The following is a 21,274-nucleotide window of genomic DNA, read 5'->3' on the forward strand; positions in this document are numbered from 1 at the left end:
CAAACGTCAGTAACTTTTGAAATAGTGCGGGCCGAGCTTAGCTTTTACGATATTCGTAATGAGGAGCATGTAATGTGTCCGCATACAAATTTTGACGAAAATCGGAGGGGCTCTCCGAATGACCTTGAAATTCCGTAACTTTGTGACTCTGTAACTTGAAAAATATGGCGGGCCGAGCTTAACTTTTATGATATTTGTAATGAGGAGGATGTAATATGTCCGTATACCAATTTTGACGGAAATCGCAGGGGCTCACCCAAATGACCTTGAAATTCAAACCTCCGTAACTTCGTAAATATGGCGGGCCGAGCTTAAATTTTGTGATATTCGTAATGAGGAGCATCTAGAGTGTCCGTACACAAATTTTGACGGAAATCGCAGGGGCTCTCCCGAATGACCTTGAAATTCAAACATCCGTAACTTCGTAAATATGGCGGGCCGAGCTTAGATTTTGGGTGCATCGTAATCAGGACGTTACGTACTATCCACTGACCAAGTTTGGTCCAAATCGTAGGGGCTCACCTGATTCCGAATCTTAGATTATAGATTAGGATTCACTTACATCTAACTTGACGACCGTCTTAAAATGTAAGAGCTGTGTGTACAGAAATCACGCACTGCTTTCAGCAGGGCACTTCGGCTGCAAGCTTGAAACGGAACAGAGCACCCCAGCTGAGTAGACTTTTGTCAATTAACGATGCTGCTCTGCTAACTTAATAGGTCTAGTTTGATAATTACTTGTCAAACTGTCACATTCTGGAATAATTGGACTGGCATTGCCGATCTTCAGTACTAACTCTAGGGTTTTCAGTTTTCACATTCCTGAGTTGCGTTTTTACTTCTGAAGCTGTAAACTTTCAAAACCATTATTGAAGATCGCTTTCACAGGCTGGATTTATTACCCTGCTTTTTCCGTTGTTTTACCTGCTTCTCCGCTTTTAGAACGCTCTGTTCAACTCGTTCATAATCACAGATAGCAATCAAGTTAGGCGCGTTCTTTGAGATGTCTGGGAAATAGGAAGACTGTAGACCGTTGTAGACTTTCGAGACAGGGCATCGACGGACGCCACGTCGACGACATTCAGAGGGTGAAATGGTCACGACAAAGTGGTCGCCAATAGTGCTATCCAGACTTGTGCCAAGGTCCCAAAAAGGTCCGAGATCCAGGGTTCGCAGAGTCCAAGGTCTGGGACCTTGATGGATCCTGGACCTTGCATTGTCATTTTTGTCGTGAGACCTTGGAAACCCAGGACCTTAAAACATCCATATGCCGCGAGACCTTGGAATCCCAGGATCTCAACATTTGCATATGTCGCGAGACCTTGGAATCCCAGGACCTCAACATTTGCATATGTCGCGAGACCTTGGAATCCCAGGACCTCAACATTTGCATATGCCGCGAGACCTTGGAATCCCAGGACATCAACATTTCATGTGACATGAGACCTTAGAAACCCAGGACCTCAACATTTCATATGCCGTGAAACCATGGAAACCCAGGGGTCAGGACCTCAAAATTTTGGTATGCTGCAAGACCCTGCAGAATGCAGACCTTCAGTCCAAGTTTTATTATTTGTCATGGGATCTTAGGAGAAGGGTCTGCTGGATCTACATCATTTTGTTGAGGGACCTCAAGAATCCTGGAAGCAGGACCATGAGGTTTATGTTGCACATGGGCCACTAAGGACCCTGCAGTAGGTTTTGTCTTTAAACACTTCAATAAATATCTATGGTTGAGCCGCTGAGCGACCAGCTGCAAGGGGCTAGGATAGATACATGAAGAGAAAATGAACCAGACTGTGTAGACATCAGAGCCAAATCGTTGTCATGGCTGTGAGGCAGAACTGGAACAAGAGACCTGGTAGCTTTTTACATTATCAATGTTATGGATTATGAAACTGTTAAGCAGTGGACAGTGGTGGTTTGGAAAGTTCTTTTCTAATCTCACCTGACATATTTTCTGGGCCTTGTTTTCTGGGTTGTGATATGCCGGGCTTGAAGCTACTTGGAAGCTACCCTGACCCACTAACCAAGTAAGTGTCAAACTTATTTGATTTGCAAGTCATCAAATCACCATTGAGCGATAAGCATCCAATATAAGCAATGATTCCATGACAGTTCAACTTTTTCGTTTAGCAGGTTTTCGTCGGACAATTTTTCGTCTGCAGATTTTCGTCCGCAGACTTCGTCTATGCATTTTTCGCCTGTGCATATCTAAGTCCGCGCATTTTTTCGTAAGGACATTTTCCGCCTCGTCCAGACGAAAAAAAAAATGCCGGACAGAAAAACACTCCGACGAAAAATGCACCAAATCAATTCATACAGACGAATTGATTTGGCAAGACGAAAAAGTCAGACGAAAATCTGCCGACGAAGAACCGTCTGACGAAAAAATTGCCATATGGAATTTTGTTCAGAGCCTTCAAGCTAATGTGAATGAACAGTAAGTAAGGTTTGCGCTCGCTGATACTCTAATTCTATTGGCTTAATCGATCAGTTTTTTTCTGCTCGCGCAAACAAGACTTAGAACATATTTGAGTTTTTATCCAGGGCCCTGTTCGGTCGCTGTTTTTATATCAGCGTGCGACTTGGCCTCTCATTGGTCTAACGAATAGACCACTTGAATTCGACCAATGAGGAGCCAAGAAGTTAGCAGCATGGTCGCAGCCTGCTGATAAATAAACGGGGTGCGAACAGAGCTCTAGGTATTATGTAACTGAATGTGCAGAAAATCGAAAGCATATACCTATCCAATTCAATTTTTCCATTTTTTATGAAGCCTGTAGGTTTTATTTCTGGTTTTTATCTTGCCTGAAAGAATACTTGGATGTTTGTCTTCAATAACTGTAAGGTGCTATCCTACTTTCATAATGATCAGGTTAGATTGATTTGAAAGGGACATGACAATGCAAAATGCAAGGTACCTATTACCTACCTATATTTTTATGAATTTGTCAGGCTAAAGAAGGAGAGATTGATATCATGATTCATCTTTAGCTTTGACTTGTGTTGAAGCTCCCCCTACCTATGTTGGTAAATGATAAAACCACCACAGGTTTGCATAGGTTCTGCCCCTTTCAATGTTGCTGGGCATCCGTTGGCAGAATATTTAGAAGTAAGCCTGCTCATCAGAATGTTAGTTTAAGTTCTTGTTGTGGGACCCTGAATACTTTGGATCCTGAGATGTATTTTTGCCGTGGGACCTTGAGGACTGTGGACCCTGAACTCTGAAGTGTGTACTTGTCATGGGACCTTGGGGACTGTGGATCCTGAAATTCACGCTTGTCGTGGGACCCTAGGGACTGTGGATCCTGCAATGCATTCTTGTCGTGGGACCTTGGAGACTGTGGATCCTGCAATGTATATTTGCCGTGGGACCTTGGAAACCTTGGATTCTACAAATTGAATTTGCCGTGGGACCTTGGAAACCTTGATTCTAGAAATTGAATTTGCCGTGGGACCTTGGAAACCTTGGATTCTAGAAACTGAGTTTGCCGTTGGACCTTGGAAACCTTGGATTCTAGAAATTGAATTTGCCGTGGGACCTTGGAAACCTTGGATTCTAGAAATTGAATTTGCCGTGGGACCTTGAGGATCCTGGATCTTGATTTTTGGTCACGGCACAAGTCTGGTGCTATCGGCTGTAGTGCAAAGTGCACTGATTTGCCGGCGTGCAGGCTGCAAATGCACATGGCTTTTTATGGTGACGTAGCTGTCTGGGTGACGTGACTTTCAGCTGCGTTATTCGTCGACTGGACAAGTGCTGGCTGGCTGGTGGCTTGATTGTGCCACTCGCCGTGAAAACGATATTGTTTTATCGATGGAGTAGACCCTCGCCGAGGCGGTCGATCATGCTGTGGAAGCGTTTCGTTATCAGGACATCGATAAGTTATCAGCAACTGCAACAGGTCACCTCTTCAGAGGAAACTTCAAATTTTGCACAGTGCGCATTTTACGAGCACTGCTAAAGTAGTTCACAGTTCAGTTATGATTCCTTATCGAATGCTGACGTCACCATTCAACAGGAAGTCCTTTGTAAGCACCAACTCGCTAGTCGCTACTGCGCTGCTTCTGACTTCAGAACAAAATTAGGCTGGCGGTCCTGAAACAAAGCTGATCGTGACCGATCCAGCACAGCTCCGGGGTTTGTTCCTGTGTCGCAGCGTGCCGGAACTGTCCGATCTGACGATCAACTGGGCCGCGATCTGGACAAAATAATTACCTGCCCCTGCAGCCAGCGCGCCATTGTTTACCGGGCTGCGTCGTTCCCATGGTGATGGTAATGGCCGCATGTGTCCGGTGGGAGCGACCCATGTGGCCGTCAGGCGGACGGACACTGACGTCATTGGTTACGTCACAGGGTGACATTTTGCCACGTGGTCAAGGTGTGTTACCTGTGTCTGGGTGTTATGCAATGGCGTATGCACTAGGCAGGGACACTTTTCTTCCCGGTGATGTTTACAATTCACCTTTAAATGCTCCCATCTTGTTGATCTTGAAGGGCCCTCAACTGACTTGAGTTGTGTCTCCAACTCTTCGCCGCTAATTAATGCTCTTCATGCCTTTATGTTCACTGACCTAAAAATGCTCATCGGTTTTCGTTAAACTTATTTCTCCTTACGATCATTATACATTATCTTTGACCGTCTCTGTTTTGACTTCGGGCCTGCTCTGCCGAGGTCAACCCAGCCCAACTCAGCAACTCAATGGCGACTCAACTCGGTCCAACCCAACTCAGCTCCAATCCTGCCCAGCTCCGCCCGGGCCCGTTCCCGGTCGGTGTCTCGACAGTTCGGTGGCCGGACTGCGGCGAAAGCTCTCCCATGCCCGTGAGAGGCTCCGAGCGCCGCTGGTCGGCGTTCCGGTCAACCGTTTCGTGGATCGTGACGCACTCGTGACGGTTCGTGACGCGCTCGAGACGCTTCGTGACGGAGCTCGTGATGGGTTTTGATGGTTTGTGACAACTTGTGACGACTCGGGACATGTCTTGTGCCAAGGTCTTGTCCTGACATGCTCTGGTATGTTATGCAGAGGCGCACAGCTTTTTGATACTGCTCGTGCTCAGGGGAATAGCGTGAGGCAGAAAAACGGTAGCGATTCTTCCTGATGACGTGCCTTCGTGTCGCATGTTTGTAGGGAAATCGACGAGCTTACACCGCATTTGATGAATGCATGGCATGCGAACGAAATAATTTATTCCCTGAACCTGCACGGAGGAAAGTGTGGATGGTGTGGTAAAAATGGCCGGTACTGTATGCGTTTTTTTATTGATCCATCATGTGTACAATGGAAGTTCATGCGCTTATAGTGATCGAATGGCTAGATCTGAAGCAAAAAGGAAGAAAGGAGTTTATTGTCAAAATTGTTGTTAAAAATTGTCCATTGTTGCGAACGTTTGGGTCACAGAGCTAAATAAACATTTTGCCCTGTTTCTGCCCCGCGCTCACTAACAATTGCACAGTGGCTCGTTTAGCAGTATCAGACACGCATGAGTGCTGATTTCAGCCACCACCCTCTCAGTACTGTGCCATTGTGACTTGCTGATAAAATCAACATCGAGAGCCACATAACTTGGTTCGTAGCCCCTGCCCAGCCTACAACCCTGCCTTTTTGGTGGGCGATTCAGTGGCCATGAAATAAACAAACCACTTCTAATACATCCACCTCTATCGTATTTCGGTGTCGATTTCTAGCCTCCGCGTTTACAAGGAAAAACTCGATGCCTGCTGCCGTTTTTCCTGCCCCGCGCGGTGTACCGAACTCACTGTGGTCGGAACGAGCCGCCTCGCCAGCACCCCACCCCTCCCCTCCCCACCCCGCCCACCGCCGCGGGCGGAGCAGCGACCTTGCTCGGCGACCGGGCCGGGCCGTGGGGAGGGAGGGGAGGGGCAGATAGCTGCCACCATCGCCGGTGGGCCATGCAGAATAGATGAACAGTCGAGCCCAACGATACCTGAGCTGCACTGAAGCATTGGTCAAGTCAACGAAGTGCGAGTGAGACCTCGTTTGCATGAGATAAGATGACTTGATATGATGGGTGGGACGCCAAATGAGGGGTATTTATCTGATGAATTGCGCACACACTTTGTCAGGCTTAATGATTTAATCGAGATGCTCTGAGTTAATGGAAGGTGAAAGGTGCGAAGCCCATCTAAGTCATATCTATTCACCAATCGCTACACTGAGGATTTCTTTTATTCATGGAGGTTATGACAAAGCAGTGATGCCGCGGTGGACCATGCTAAAACAACGGTTGAGCCTTATCCGCTGGGGTACTTTCCGTGGTGGATGTATATTTACCTGAAACTTTGCAGAGAACGTGAAGCAAAACAGGCTATCAATATTTATTGTTCGATGATGTCTGACTGAAGCCTCATTAGCTCACCGGGCAAGTCATCTCACGTGCATGCCCCTGGAGATAGCCTACTGTCCGGCAAGGTTTTCGCATCATGAGTGTGGTGCCCGGCCTTCAGGTGACCACCAAAGTTCACTTTTATGGTGTGATGACGGCCTTGTCCGGCGCATACATCATGGAGATAAGCATCTGCAGAGAAGCGTGCTGGGTCAGGCCACTACTGGCCACCATTGGAGCTCTGGTCCTATCACGGGCCAGGAGAGGGACTGGGAGCCGGTGATGAGGGGTGATCACTGATCAATGCCGTGAAGCTGAGTCACGTTTTCGTCAGTGGGGATCAGTCGATTTCATGAGGGTCAGCTGCTCTTTTTAGAGCCTGCATGCGATGTGTAAGTTATGGGTTCAGGGCTGCAACCTGCTGTGTGCGAGGAATACGACTGGCATTTAGGACAAGATTGAGACGATAAAACGTGATGATAAGGCTGATCGTTGTGATCCGATGGAATTTCTAATGTTTCCAAATGCTGTTTTAGGACTTGAAACTTTGAATCTTGAACTGGGTGACTCAGTTCGTGATCGTGGAATCACGCTCCGTGAGACGGATACCATGATTCAATCTCAGGATCCACGATCCGTGAGACGGCAGCTTTTTTAATTTGGTGGCCGTGTGCCGCCGGCCGTGATGTATGAGTAACCGGCGTGTGTCCCTGAAGTTTGTGGCGGGCGCGGTCGACACCGTATCGTGCTGTTTCTGCGCCTCGCTTGGGTGCAGTCGGCCGCGTGAGTTCTGTGGTCGCCATCACGGCCACCGTGAAATGGGACCCAGGCACGGTACCGGGCCGAACGCGTGTGCGTGTGGGACCGATGGGGCTGCGGGTATAGTGGTAAACGTGGTGGACTTCAAAGGATAGATGAGCTGTGACCTGATCTGGAATATGGTACTGCGTGGCGCAGGAAGGTTTCACGTATTTACTCTGTGGTTTCCAAAGGGCGTGCGTGTGGACTTGGATGCATATTTTGAATATCATAATCGAAACATCAGAGGATGCTCGTTTGCGTGATAGAGGCTGCCATATCAGCCACTGCTGGGAATGAATGGGCGTTTGACTTTGGTGGCGAGGTATTGGTGCAAGGTCACTATTGCGGAAAGACTGACTTTACGCTGAGAAGTCGCTGGAGCGATGTTTGAACATCCGTGTTTCGACACATTTTGCAAACCGACTCAAAAATAATCTTGCATCATTGCATGTCAACATTGTGGGATTGTCATCTATTATCTCCGAAGTGGTTCGCCTGTCCGCGACTTTTACCAATTCCCTTCCGACCCTCCCGTTCTCTGCTGTTTCCCCTCTGTCATTCCGTTCCTGCTGTTCCGCCCTCATCCACGCCCGTCCGCTGATCTGTCCCGACGCCGGTTTCGTTTCCTTTGTGTGCGGGGAGGCCGTTTGTTCGACGGCAGCGAAGCAGAACAGGCGGACTACATCGTTCCCCGACGCATCCGTAAGTGCCCGCTGTTTAGCCCCGGCCCCATCGTGGCCAGTTCCCGCCCTCCGCCGCCGAACAGACGTGGCCCCAGTACGGGACCCTGCGATACCCCGCTGCTCCGCCCGGCTTTCCGCGTCAGACTTTACTCGGTCTGACGTTTGTGGGCCAGGGGAGACCCGACAATCGGCGTTCTCCCCTCCGTGGGCCGCATTGCGGTCTCGGGGAGCACCGAAAAGGTTCCGGCCAGAGGCCGAACGCCTTTCCATTGTCATGGAGAAGCGAGACAGGCGAGCTGCAAAGCTGCGGAAACGGACCAATGGTGTCAGCTTCGTCCCGTCGTGACGAGACGTGAGAATGAAAAACCATGAATTTTGATAAAAATATCGTAGCTTCGTGCTTTAGCTCCACCTTTCCCTCTCTGCATTTTGCGTCGTTCGTGGTTTCGCCGCAGGTGAATGCCTTTGGGTACTTGGTTGCAATGTGAACTGCCAAACCACACCTTTAAAGTTACTTGGGCGTGGCAGCAGACATATTGGAACAATGGCCGAGCTGCACATTAGGCATGAGTCACTTTGGGAATCAAGGGTGTTGAAAACTGAAGGCGGGAAACGATAAAGTCGGACACGGAATAGAATACAAATTCTAAAAAGATGATCTCTTTAGGGCATAATTTAGTGCTCAGCTTCCAACATTGTCAGTGCCCAAGCGTTCCAACCCTATCAGCTATCTCATCTGCCACTGACTGGCTTTTGACGGGTCACTGGGTCGTGACGGTGGGACAGTGGTGTGACGGCTGTAACGGGGGCGGTGTGACAAGGGTGACGGGGGGGGGGTGTCACAGACCGCCACCGACCGAGGCTTACCAAACCAGCGGCCACAGAGGCCGGACACGCCCCGCGCTGGCATGGCGTGGTAAGCCACATGGGTTAGCTGGTTGGGGTTGCGAGAGAGGGGAGGGCACGAGAGGACGGATGAAGAAAAAGGACATGAGATGGCAAGGGAGATAGTGTGAGTGTGATGTTATCATCCGTTGTTATCGTCTTGAGGGGTTCTGCTGAAGGAAACATTACAGTAGTTGCTGACGTCTATGTTTTGATAGATGTTAACCGTGAATTTTATACGCGCCTTCCAGGACAGGGAAGTCGTTCCCTTTTTGCCAGCTTTGCTCTCTCTCTCTCTCTTTCTCTCTCTCTCTCTCTCTCTCTCTCTCTCTCTCTCTCTCTCTCTCTCTCTCTCTCTCTCTCTCTCTCTCTCTCTCGCTCGCTCCTAGGAGAGGGCAGGGTTTGGCGCTGACGCTCCCACAGCTGGGCCAGCCGGCACGGTGACATAAGCCGACAGCTGTATCCTGTCCTGTTGGGTGATCTCAGTCGCGCTGGTCGGTAATTCATGGCATTCTCCCTCATCTGCCTCTTTGTGCTCAGATCCCGCCTGTGGCTCCCAGGCGTACGTTTTAATATTATGGGGAAGCATACAACGCATTTTGTATTCGAGAGATTTTGCGATGGCAGATCGATAACACATTTCACTTATCATATTATAGAATCTTCATGGTCCCTCAAGCTACCGACGAAGGCTGCTAAGACTGGCGCCAGAAGCGGAACATCTTGTTCGTCTGGGCTGGGCTGATTGCCAATTGGACGACATAACTACCTTGATCTACGTCTTCCGCTGTTTCTGACGTCATCCATCGTGACTTGCCGTCCGATCTGCAACCGCCGGGTGACGAAGGTCACGACTCGTTCGTGATCACGAGATGCCTGCACCGACGGCGTCACGATCTTGGTGACATTTCCGTCGACGGGCGATCATGAGCTGTGCTGTGTTCGTTAACTAAACTAGTGGTGAAGCTGAATTCACCATGGGTATATTTAGATATGATGACGTGAATGAGATAATTTGAGGAGTGGGAATCACCCGGCTGTTGACCCTAGCTAAGTGTCGTGACAAGATTGTAGCTTATCTGGCTAGAAGCGTTCCACTGTCTTATACCGAAGGGAATAAGTTATGTCCCAAGCTGGTTGCTATTTGCCAGATTTTTGGAAGCTGATTATAATGAGTTACGTCGCTGCAATGACGTGGATCCGGCCAGATTGCATTATGTACAGTCGCTCTTTTCGTTATTTGGTAGGCCCATATTGCTGACTGTTAACGTAGTTAACGGGAGTCGGTGGTCCATTTATGTCGGTACCATTTATGTCGGTACCATTTATGTCGGTAGGTATTAATTATTGGCTTAACAGCAATCCTGATTTTGGGTAACTTGTCGATTCGGTGGCTCGTTGACAAAGTCATTACACAAACTATCGGCTTTCAGCGAACTCGTTTCACATTCCGTTTTCGGGAGCAGGGCAGGAAATGATGCATGAAATGGCGACTGCTGCGCGGTCGCAGCGGCAACCTTGCCGTTTTGATTGCTGTATGACATCATACCGAGGTTTTGTGACGTCACAAAATGGCAAAGCGGAGCTAGGGCGTGAGCTGATTGTAGGTCGGTCTCGACACCCAAACCGAGCGATTGTGTAAGCGGAGAAAGATGTTTTGACATTCTAGGCGTTTGTGAAATCAAAGTGAATCAAGTGTTTGTTTTAAGATTTGGGATCGGTCATTTGAATGGCTAAGTCGTGAGCGATTGGCACTTGTCTGACTGATGGGTCATGAATAATGAATAAAACTTCGACGTCGTTCTCGTAAAACAGTTCGGGGAACCCGACAGCCTATTGGGCCTGATCTCGCCATCTTGTTTGACTCTTGATTGATTCTTGTGTTGTCTAATAAGAGGCATCTCCTGTTTTTCTTCTTGGTTCTTCCCGTGTGCTGGTCACGCAATGTGTTCCCGTCAATGTACTGCTCATGTGTTTTGTCCGTTTTAATTGTTCGCAGTTGTGAGGAATCTTGCTCACAGCTATTATCGCAGCTCTTTGACACGAACGTCTGTCTGTTTTCACAGATCCCCGTACGCGGGGTCCGGGCCGGTGGCTCGGGCCTGCCGCGGCTGGCCACCCGACTACCACGACCCAGCGCCAGTCTGACCTCCGCCCCTCCGCCGCCTCCACCCTCCGCGATACCCACTGCCATCCCGAGCTCTGCCAGCCTTCGAGCAGCTGCCGAACCTCCACCGCCCGACCTGAAGCCGGGTGACCCAGTGCTGGTGGACGGAGAGCCGGGTACCCTTCGCTTCCTCGGCCACACGCTGTTTGCCGATGGACTGTGGGCTGGCGTGGAGCTGGCGCGTGGCATCGGAAAGAACGACGGCTCGGTGGGAGGCAGGCGGTACTTCTTCTGTCAACGCGGTCATGGTTTGTTCGCTCCGGTATCGAGGGTGGTTCGCTGCGACCCGGAGCCGCCGTCGCCGTCGCCGCCACCCGAACCGCAGATGACACCAGAGCCGGAGCTGACATCAGCGCGAAGACGGGAGGACCTGACCTTGCCGGTGAGCAGCACGCCTCGAATCGCTTCCTCCGGTGGAAGTAAGAGTCCTTCCGCGTCTGCCTCCGCCGCCGGGGCCGCGGCGTTGTCCCCTGCCGGCGACCTCTGGTGGGATAACACCGAGGGAAGCGTGGGTGACCAGCTGGATGACGTCGAGCTTCTGCAGGACATGGAACTCGACGAGCTGTCGCTGGGCATCCTGACGCCCGACCAGATGGATGACGACTCCCACCTGCTGCTGAGGCCCGACGAGCTGAACCGATCGCTCGAGTTGCTGACCAGTCCCGACCCGGACATGGCGCCGTCAGAACGCGCGTTCAACGTGTCGGCACCGGCGGAACGCATGAGGCTGATTTCTGACGAAGGTGCGCCGCTGAACGTCACCGTCACCATCGGCCGAGAGCCCGACTGGGAGGACGAGTTCGACGCCGCGCCGGCCGCGACAGCCGCCGAGCCAGCCCTGAGCCAGCTCAAGCAACCTGACTCCGAACCTGCTGAACCTGCAAAGGTAACTGAACACCCAAAGTCCGGAGAACAACCGGCAGAGTCAGCGGAGTCCGTCACTCCAGGATCCTCAACCATCTCTCCGGAGAGCGTCGTCGGCGACACCAACCACAGCGAGAGCGACACGACGTTCATCGTCACCGACTCAAGCGCTGACGTCACGATGCCTGTGGACGTCACTGCCAGCATGTCCAGTGAGTCTTCGGATGTGACGCTGAAGGACGAGTCCAATGGGGCCGGAGAGGCACTGGCTGAACCGCCATCTCCCGACACGGAGACCCTGGTACTAGCGCGACCGCAGGCTGAGCAAGTGGCTGACGTTGGTGCGACGGTGCTGGTGAAGCCGGTGACGGTGGTGACAGACGTCAGTGGTGGTGATGTGGTGTGCGCGGTGACGGATAAGGTGCAGGTGGACTTGCGGGAGCGGAAGATGGAGGTGGACGGACAGCTGGAGCCTCAGGAGATGGAAGGACAACCTGAACATCTCGACACGAGACCGGACACGTCCGTGTCGCCTGTGCTGGAACGCAAAAAGGTAAGATGTGGGGAGGAATGGAGGTGCGGGTATGGGCGGATGTGGGGGTGTAGGAAGTATAAACAGGCAAGCAAAAGGGCTGGCGCTGGGGCCGAAAGGGCGAAAGGGCTTTGCCCGGTGTAATACTTATCCCTCTAGTGATACAAGTGATGCTGGTGTTATTAGTGATGCTAGTCCTTATTACTTGAGCCATGTGGTCCACACTTTGTGGTCTAAACTATGCATACGGTCTCAGGCTCGTCACATGAATGCACGTCAGTAGAAAGTTCACGCTGTTTTCTTAGATGCCAAGAAGGCGGTGACGCGCGAACTGGGGATGGTACAGGTAACGCCCGCTCTACTGTTACCGTTTTCAGAACATTTGCCACTTTCCACATTGCACCGCAATTAACCATGTTAATGTTGGTGGGAATTGCGATCGTTAACCTAAATGAGCCATTTTCCGGTGCGACCAGCCATTCCTAGACTTTTCCTCCCTAGATTTATCTGTCTTTTGTTCGATCTTTTCCATCTCCTTTCTCCTTCTCTCTCGCTCCCATCCTTTCTCGTATTCTCTCAGCCTCTCGACCCGGTTATTCAGCGAACCTCACCATGGAGACAATGCGTGTGCAGGGCGACATGACCGCAGCGACACGCCAGCCTCGCCTCCCGCCGCCGTCGCCGCCCCGGCCAAAAATGCTCGCACGTACCACTTCTTGGCCGCCCTGCCAGCCAAGAAGGCGGCGGCGGCGGCGGCGGCAGCGGCGGCGGCAGAGGCCCGTTTCTGACTTCTCCCGAGAGCCGTGAGTTGCGTGACTTGCCGCGACTGAGTGAAAACGCCGGAACTCACACCGTCGCCGCTGGCCGCCGCCCGTCCGGCCCCCGGCGGCACGTTTCGAGCGCAGCGGAAGTCAACCAAAGACCGAGACGCGTGAATGAAATGCTAAATAGGTAGGCGTTCGGTTAGAGACGGTGCGTAAATGCTAGGTGAAGTAAGATAAGACCGTGGATTTCTGACTGTTTGCGTGCCTTACTTCATTGAGAAAGTTTGGTGTTTCTAGTGTTTCCCGAGTCCTGTAGTGTACTTACTACAGTCGCATTCGAGATGCTTTTCCATGTCGGTCAGGCATACACTTATGCGTTAGCATATTGTCCGGTGCCGGCTTTGCGACCGCTCGTAAAGGATTGTACCAATTACCACATCTCTTCAAAAACCCTTGGTCCACAGGTGTTGCGTGTGGCAGCTCAATACGGTGGCAAACGTTCCGTCGTGAGTTGTGGAGCAACTCATCGCCCCAAAGTCGTAAATGTGCCACGCTAAATTCGCCTTAAAACCGCAATCCTTTGTGCATGGATGGCTGAATAGCTCGTTAGCGAGGCGCATGTCGAGGCGCAGTCCCATACCATCGGTGATTTACATCGCGAAAATGGGCCAGCTTTCAGCAACCTAGGTTGTAGAGCATTAGTTTTTGCGGACGAACTGGCTAACACATATGAGCCGTGTGAACCTACTGCACGAGACCGACGCCCGATTTCGTGGTAGCGTATGCTCTGCGAGGAGTTATCAATTATTTTAAAACATTCTGCGACACACGTTCATTAAATTCGTATCTTTGCAAATATCCCATGCGCTAGGCTGCGTTCAGTGGCATCTCTGACCTCTCTGTTCTCGGTTCTCCGCGCTCCACTGATCGGTCGTGATTTCGGTAGGTGACCTCCGATACCGTCCACTGGCCGGCTCGGTCTCTGACTCTCCCCCGCCGTGATCGTGCGCTGGGGTCCGATGGTCCCGTTAGGTCGCCTGTATCACAGAGGTCGTCTGAGATCCTCCTCTCGGCTCCCGGACCCGCTCAGACGGAGCCAGGACGCGGGACAAATTACTGAAACCGGCGGACCAAAGAACTGTCTCGTATCTGGGAACCCGAACTCGTTGGATTCGTACTCTCTCGACCGGAACGGCTCGTAATGGTATAACGTTTCGGGTTTGAATGGGGTTTTAATAATCCTCAGACTCTTTTATCCAGTTTATAGCCGTAATGATTATGGCTTCTTCCCAATCTACCTCGGTCTGGTTTTGACAGAATCACAGTATCATCCAGCGCTCTTTGCTGGTCAGCTAACGTTTTCAAAGCTCGCGCTTCCTCATTGATTTCCTGCTGTCTCGCTCCGATTGCTATTTATTTGACATGTCACGCGGCACCGACTGGACTGCCTGAGAGTGCCGAGAGTTTAGGACTCAGTGATGACATCTGTCCGTCTGCCACTGCCACCCATCCCTCCCCTCCACCCTCGTCGTCCGCGCCGGTCGGCGGCCGACCCATTACAGCCATGGCATCGCTGCAGCTATCGGCCGGAATGTAGTGCAGATATGAATGAGTCACAGTTTAGATTGCCGGACTCTGCTGGACTTTGAAGCGCCGCGGAGTATAGATACGAACTGGGAGCCAACCGGATACTGGGTTTATTGAAAGTGCCGTTTTCCACAAGTGGTTTCGGTGAAGCAGTATTCTGGTTTGGATGGGATGGGGTTTGCTTGTTTGATCTTGAAAATTGAAACTTTCAAAGAAATTGCGAAGAGTTCAGATGGTTGATGCGAAGAACCACTTATTTAATGCTGTATGCTACCAGCTATATTGCCATTATTGTTTCTTTGAAGTTGTTAATATAGACGATGCAAATTTGGATAAGGCATCCCAGCGAAAGAGCAAACAGCAGTCTTATGGGTGATTATCGAGCACGGGTTATCGGGTTATCGGGTGTTTGCGGGTGATTATATCATCGGTAGTCTGCACCAGATGTCTCCAGTTGGTATGCTCAGATTGCCTGCCATCGAGAGGTGTTGAAACCTATCTAAGCCATATGAGATAAGTGACATCGTAGTTGTCGATTTAAGTTTTTGCCCAATTTTACGTGATAAGATGCCGGGAAGATACCAATTGAAAGTGATTTCTCTTTTTGATACCTAGCTGTCAACAATTTTAATAAAATCGTCAACGTCCTGTCTTCTGCTCGACCTATGTGTATCAGGTAGCACGCAGGTTTCAGTATAGGTAATGTGAGCGTTTGATGCCAGAGGTTTGTGCTACTAACTGCAGCATGCAAAACATTTTAGCTACGTAACTGCAAAATGTCCTGACGCAGGTGAACGATTTTTTAAGCTGGTCACTCAAAAAAAAAAAAAAAACGCTCCGACTGAACAGCGATGGCTTTGATCGATTTATTTTACCTTTTTTCACGTTTTCTTTTCTCGTTAGATTAGCGATCCCTATGGCTGATGATCTTGGACTATCGGTGCAAATGACATTTGCTGGGATTCAACTACAATTAGATATTAATGTCACACCATTAAAATAATAAATGTGGCTGATGTGTCGTCGAAGAAAATTTTCATAGTTCTCGACACAAAAAGCTGCACACTTAAAAATCATTCATTCAGACTGAGCATCGGTAACACCTCTGACCACACGATGTTCTCAAAGACATTAATCTTTGTGGTCGAAGCTACAATTCCCACGGAGCTTTTGCGGCTATCGAAAGTCAGTTTTGGGCTTGATTTTTTTTTTGTCACAGTGGAGTCTGCTAAACCCATGCATAGCCTTCAAGTAATATAGAGAAGCGAATTTTAGCTTGCATACTTCCTCAGATAAAAGTAGCTTCGACCAAGCTTCGACCACTCTGTCTGTATCACCAACGATTTGGCGAGTCACATTGGTCGTATGGTATGTTTGAGGGGACTTCAGCTGTACCTCTCACAATAAAGTTGCATTACGAAAGGACATTTTCCGTTTGTAGAATAGGTGATGTTTTTTTTCTTATTTTGTTTTATGGTAGACCTCAAGCTCAAAGCACGCTCAAAGCAAGCATACCATTGCTTTGCATTTTTTTTTTTTTTTACAATGAGGTTACATAAAGCAATAGCAGAAGTTTTCACGCAATTACATTTATACCTAGGTGGACATCTCCTCAGCGTCGATGAACCTCGTACTGGTTGCATTGCAGAACCAAGTCGCGTGCAACCCAATATTGCAATGAAAGTAGCAGCTCTTTGCTTCTGCCAAACAAGCTGCGAATGATAACATTCATACCTCGCTGCTCATCTGCATAAAACTCTTATTACCCCCGCCGAAAAACTCCGGTACCACGAGTCAAACCGGTTCAGCGAAACTCGCTCAGCGGTTTTTCCTCGCATCGCTGAACCGCGGAGCATGCCTGCCATGTTCTTGCTACTGACATGCAATTTCAGCTGAGTTCTTCACAAATGCTTTTACGATTTTGCTTTGGGAAGTCCTCAGGCTACACTATATACTATAATTCACGTTGTTTTGCTTGGCTGTGGTGAGCATCCATGACCATGCTCATTGCTCACCACACAGCCAATTAATTCTATTGGTGAGACACATCTACCGATGGCGTGGCTAGGCTATACCACAGCAGGATATAGTTATGACTTTCCTATCTCGATGCAATGCATGTGTGTTGGGTCGACTTATTACCAGCGCTGTGCTTACAGTCGGTCCGTGTTATTTGGACAAGTGACACGCAGGTGGCACGCATGTGTGCTCTGGCGTGCAGGCACAGCTGTTTCCCGACCCAGAGATGCGCTCCCTCCCCCACCTGCCCCACTGCCCTCCCCGCCCTCCCGCCCCACCTGTCCCATCCCATCCCCATCGGACAAGCTCACTCAGCCCTGTACCGCCCAGTGGTTTCCTCTCTCCTCTCCCCGTGCTGACCCCCGCACTGCAGGGGGCAAAGTGGCGTACCTGTGACCTGAAATTGAACCTCGACTGTTGTGAGAGAGTGAGAGAGGTGTGAGAGAGGAGAGGGACGCGATGGTGACCCGGTTCTCGACGTCTTTCTCAGCGAGTCTGCGGCTAGTTTTTGTGATGTTTACATCGTGCAAGGCGCGTTGTAAGCGAGTTGAAAACGCCGATGCGTTGCACTTCCAACCTGTTTGCTGCTGAGCTTAGTGCAGCCGAGCAAATGAAGCAGAAACCGTCAAGTTCTGTGGTCTGATTTCGATAGTTGATGCAGTCGTGCGTTTTCTTCCCACGTTGTTTAGGATGGAATGCGGCCGTCACCAGTCGTTATATGCTGGCTCGCCTGCGCTGCCGATCTGTCGATCATCCCAGAGAGATATACATACTTTGTCGCTATGTGCTATCAGATGGGGACACACACATCCTGTCGACCAGAGTCAGAAATCTGAAACATCTTATTTCACCTGTCACGAACGTGAACGAATGTTCGACAGCTCGTTGAAGTGATGCTGACAAGCTCAGACCATCTCCTGGGTTTGTCGAACTTGAACTGACTGGCCACATCTTGCTGAAGTAAGCAATGAGTAATGCTGACCGCAGACGTTGCTAGCTTCCTTACGGCAGGGCGAAGTCACTATCAATTGGTGTGGAAGCCCTCCTGAACGTTATTCAAGCTGAGCTCCAGGGCGTTTGAGAAATATTGAACATTCCAATATCCTCCATTCCATTTTAGTGTCAGTGGAGACGATCTGAGAGCTGATGTTTCTATTCTGGGAAAGACCTTGTGAGCGCTCCTATGTCCCAGGTCACGTCTCTAAAGATCTGGAAGCGTCCAAGTGCCCTAGAACAGCTCCCATTGTCGACCCAGACTATATCGTCTTCTGCAGCATTGAGCATCAGTATGTAATGTGGGAGGCAACACACTACTCACCTTATTAACACCTGCCAAACTAATTAGTACCTGCCTGACTGGGAAGCTGTCGTTCTTCCGGTGCTTAACCTGTGACATCGTGTGACCCTGTCTGACCCGTGGTGACCTCTGTGACCCCCGTGGCACCCATAAGACGTGGCTCATGGCTTTGGTCTAAAGTTGCGAAGGCTGTCGCGTGCCATCGCACTTACATTCTGATGGATGCGGTTTAGGTGCGGAATATTCAGAGGGAACGAAACAAACGCGACTTGCTGGTGTGTTGTGGCGCGTTTCGCCTTCAGTTGTGTCCTTGCATTAACCAGCCTTTTCGGTGGTCGTATTGTTTCCCCTTTTTTTCCTTACAATTGAAGTAACAATTTCACGCTTTTATATTTTTTAAACTTTTTCTTATTGCGAATCTTTTTTATGTCTCCTTACGTGCTGGTGAACTTTTTTTTTTAGCACTGTATTTCGAACTATCTCCCATGTTTCGTACATTGACTTACGTAAAACACATTTTACAAATGGAGTGTCACTTATTCTGATATCGTGCTCGTCTGTTGACTCACCGCTACGTTTACTAAGTCCCTGATTGATTTGAGGCAAGTCTGAAAATCTGAACGCAAATACCTGAGCTCCTATCAGCTTCCAAACGTTCACGCGTGCCCGGGATTTTAACGATAACATTGATTGTGACTGGGCCTGCTATCGTATCAGACAGGACCAGATAGAGCGCGCTTCAGTAACTGCTACCGTTTTGTCTGTGCGGTTGTTCAGTTTAAGTGGTGTGCTGTGGTGCTGTGCTTGCTTTTCTGTGGTTGAACTGACGAGTGACGGTATATCTGTAAGTGAAGCAGAGGGATGGTGTTGTGATCGATGCGACCTTAATTTTTCCTTCTCGGTAAGGTCGTGATTTGAATGTGTGAATGTGTCATCATCCGTGAAGATTTGTTGTGACTGGGAATTCTTACATAAGTGAGATGAGTTTGTGTTCAATCTGATATTGTGATTTCAGATTTATAGTTAATACAGGGTGTCCAGAAAAAAAAGATACTACGGAAATTAAGTCGCATTCATTAACGCACGTGCCGATTTTTTTCCAACTTCATGCGCTAATAGTACAAGATTTGGCAAAACTCATGAGCACTGTAATGCGTCGTTGGGAAGTTGTCTGTATGCCCTCCGAGATGGTCAACAGGACCATCAGTCACCTGCAGACCGTGCTAGTGCTGGAGCTGATCCGCCGGAAAGCCGCTCACATTGAGTATCTGCTTTGAGGAGCTGCCGCGACTAACCAAAGGGTTTACATGCCATGTGGCACCTGCTGTCTGCTTTGCCATATTTTTGTGAATACAAGCATGTGCCATTTTAAAATGTACGGTGTTTATTCTCGGAATTACAGCAAAAAATAATAGTATCCGTTTTTTCTGGACACCCTGTATGTACATTTTCCCTCTGCATCTCTCTCTCTCTTCTCTCTCTCATTCTCCCCCTCTCTCTCTGTCTTTCTCTCTCTCTCTACATTTAACTCACACCACTTTGTTGTCTACCACTCCAACTGCAGGTCTGCAGCACTACGACCCACGCACTACCTCTCCATTTCCTCATTTCCCACATCATCACCTGACTTTAATATCCTCTACACGCTCTATTGCTCAGTGCTCACCATGCTCTCTCTCTCTCTCTCTCTCTCTCTCTCTCCCCCTCTCTCTCTGCTCTATCTCTGCTCTCCCTCGACATCCGCGCCCATCCGTCGACCACCCGGTCAGAGCGTGTCCAAACTTCAGCTTACACCGTGTCTGACCATCTCCACACCGTGCCATCGCCTTCGCAAAGCCGTGTCATCACCTTCGCAAAGCCGACGGGCCGGCTCTGCTTGCCTCTGCGTGTTTGTGTGTCTGTCTAGTGCGTGAGCTACGGTGTGCGATGAGAACAAAATTATGCAGTAGAGCCGGAAAATCGGACAAAATTCGGCGATTTCTCACGGACATTGATATTGACTCCTTATTCACGTTCTTCAAGCTTGGTGAATCTATGATAGATGCTTTGATTTTGCTTAGTTCAGTTCAGGTTTGCGCAGTCCAATAAGGCATGTTAAATTCATGTGACCAACGGACAAGAGACGGTAACAAAATGACGTAGTGCATATTTCAAGCCCCACTTGTTTGGCTGCTCGTTTGAAGTCATCGCTGTCACTCCGTGCGCGAAAGTTGAGAATAAAAGAGACGCTGGATTCTCGAGAGATGCAGAATACCTATACCACAGGGATGAGTATTTGACGTGAAGGAGACACGGAGAGACATTCGAGAGACATGTAAGAGACGCTGGAAAGCGCAGACTCCCAGAGCAGAGTGGGGACGTTTCGACTCGAGTATGTGTGTTCATGTGACCGTTCCGCTATCTTCCACGTCTGGTGACGGCCAGCGTGAAACGGCCCATCGGCTTTGCTCTCTCTTTAAACGGAATGCGATTAGTTGTCCCCGCCATCCGGCTGTTTTGCCACCTGGACTTACCAACACCTGGTTCAGAGAACTGAACGGTAGGGCGGGACGGAATGGTCACTGCGTGTTTGTGGGCTCGTGTGGCCGCAGCGAAAGTAATGTCACGAGAGAAGTGGGCTAACCATTCCTGTGGTCAAGACTTGTGTTGGTTTTGACCGAGAGACTCGCTTCATGAAACTAGCCGGTGTTCTATGCGTCGGGTAGAGCCTACGTGTCCCTTACCTTAGCTAACCACAATATCAGAGGTCAAAAAACTTATTTTGTGTCACCTACAAAATTTTTCAACCCCCTTTGTGTCCCCTGCCCCCGGAGGCCGGATAAGTGTTGCACTAGGGTGGTAAAATTTGAAAAATTATAGGATTCATTAGGCCAATGTTAATGTTAGGTAGTGTCGTCAATGTTAGTGTGGCCCTAAACCTGGATAATGTATTATTACAGTGTCCCAAAATTTGTTGATTTGGGTGGGAAATACTGAGATTCAGATTCATTTGCCACTCTCACCATCAATTTCTAAGAGCAGTTAACTCTCAGCCAAGAACAACTTGCTACCTCAAAAGGCAGTTCAGGTGTGGTGGACTTGGACAGGTGGGCAGGTGTGGTGGACTGAGTTGTGTGGATACTTGGAGTTGGTTTATGATCATAGATACTCATGGATAAAAATAAATGCTTTTGATCTTTTCTCACTCTTTTTGCATCAAATCTAACCAGCAGTTTCGGGTGTAACCAATCTTGTGCAGATGCATTTAAGAATTGCTGACATTCTATTTTACATTTTTCCATAATACATTTAGATTTGTGTTCCATATGGTGAGATTTCACACC

The 21,274-nt window shown here is 49.4% G+C and overlaps 1 protein-coding gene across 4 annotated transcripts in view; it reads left to right on the forward strand.

Annotated features, from left to right (window-relative positions):
• Positions 1-21,274, forward strand: part of LOC122391040 (microtubule-associated tumor suppressor 1 homolog) — a 168,301-nt gene that overhangs the window by 11,091 nt on the left and 135,936 nt on the right. For all 4 annotated transcript variants that reach the window (XM_043384564.1, XM_043384565.1, XM_043384566.1 and 1 more), the window contains exon 2: positions 10,788-12,305. In XM_043384564.1, the coding sequence (XP_043240499.1) occupies positions 10,788-12,305 (1,518 nt within the window). The remainder of the gene's footprint in view (positions 1-10,787; positions 12,306-21,274) is intronic.

The sequence above is a fragment of the Amphibalanus amphitrite genome, unplaced genomic scaffold (genome assembly GCF_019059575.1).
Source record: "Amphibalanus amphitrite isolate SeventyFive unplaced genomic scaffold, NRLGWU_Aamphi_draft 000419F_arrow, whole genome shotgun sequence".
Lineage (NCBI taxonomy): Eukaryota > Metazoa > Arthropoda > Thecostraca > Balanomorpha > Balanidae > Amphibalanus > Amphibalanus amphitrite.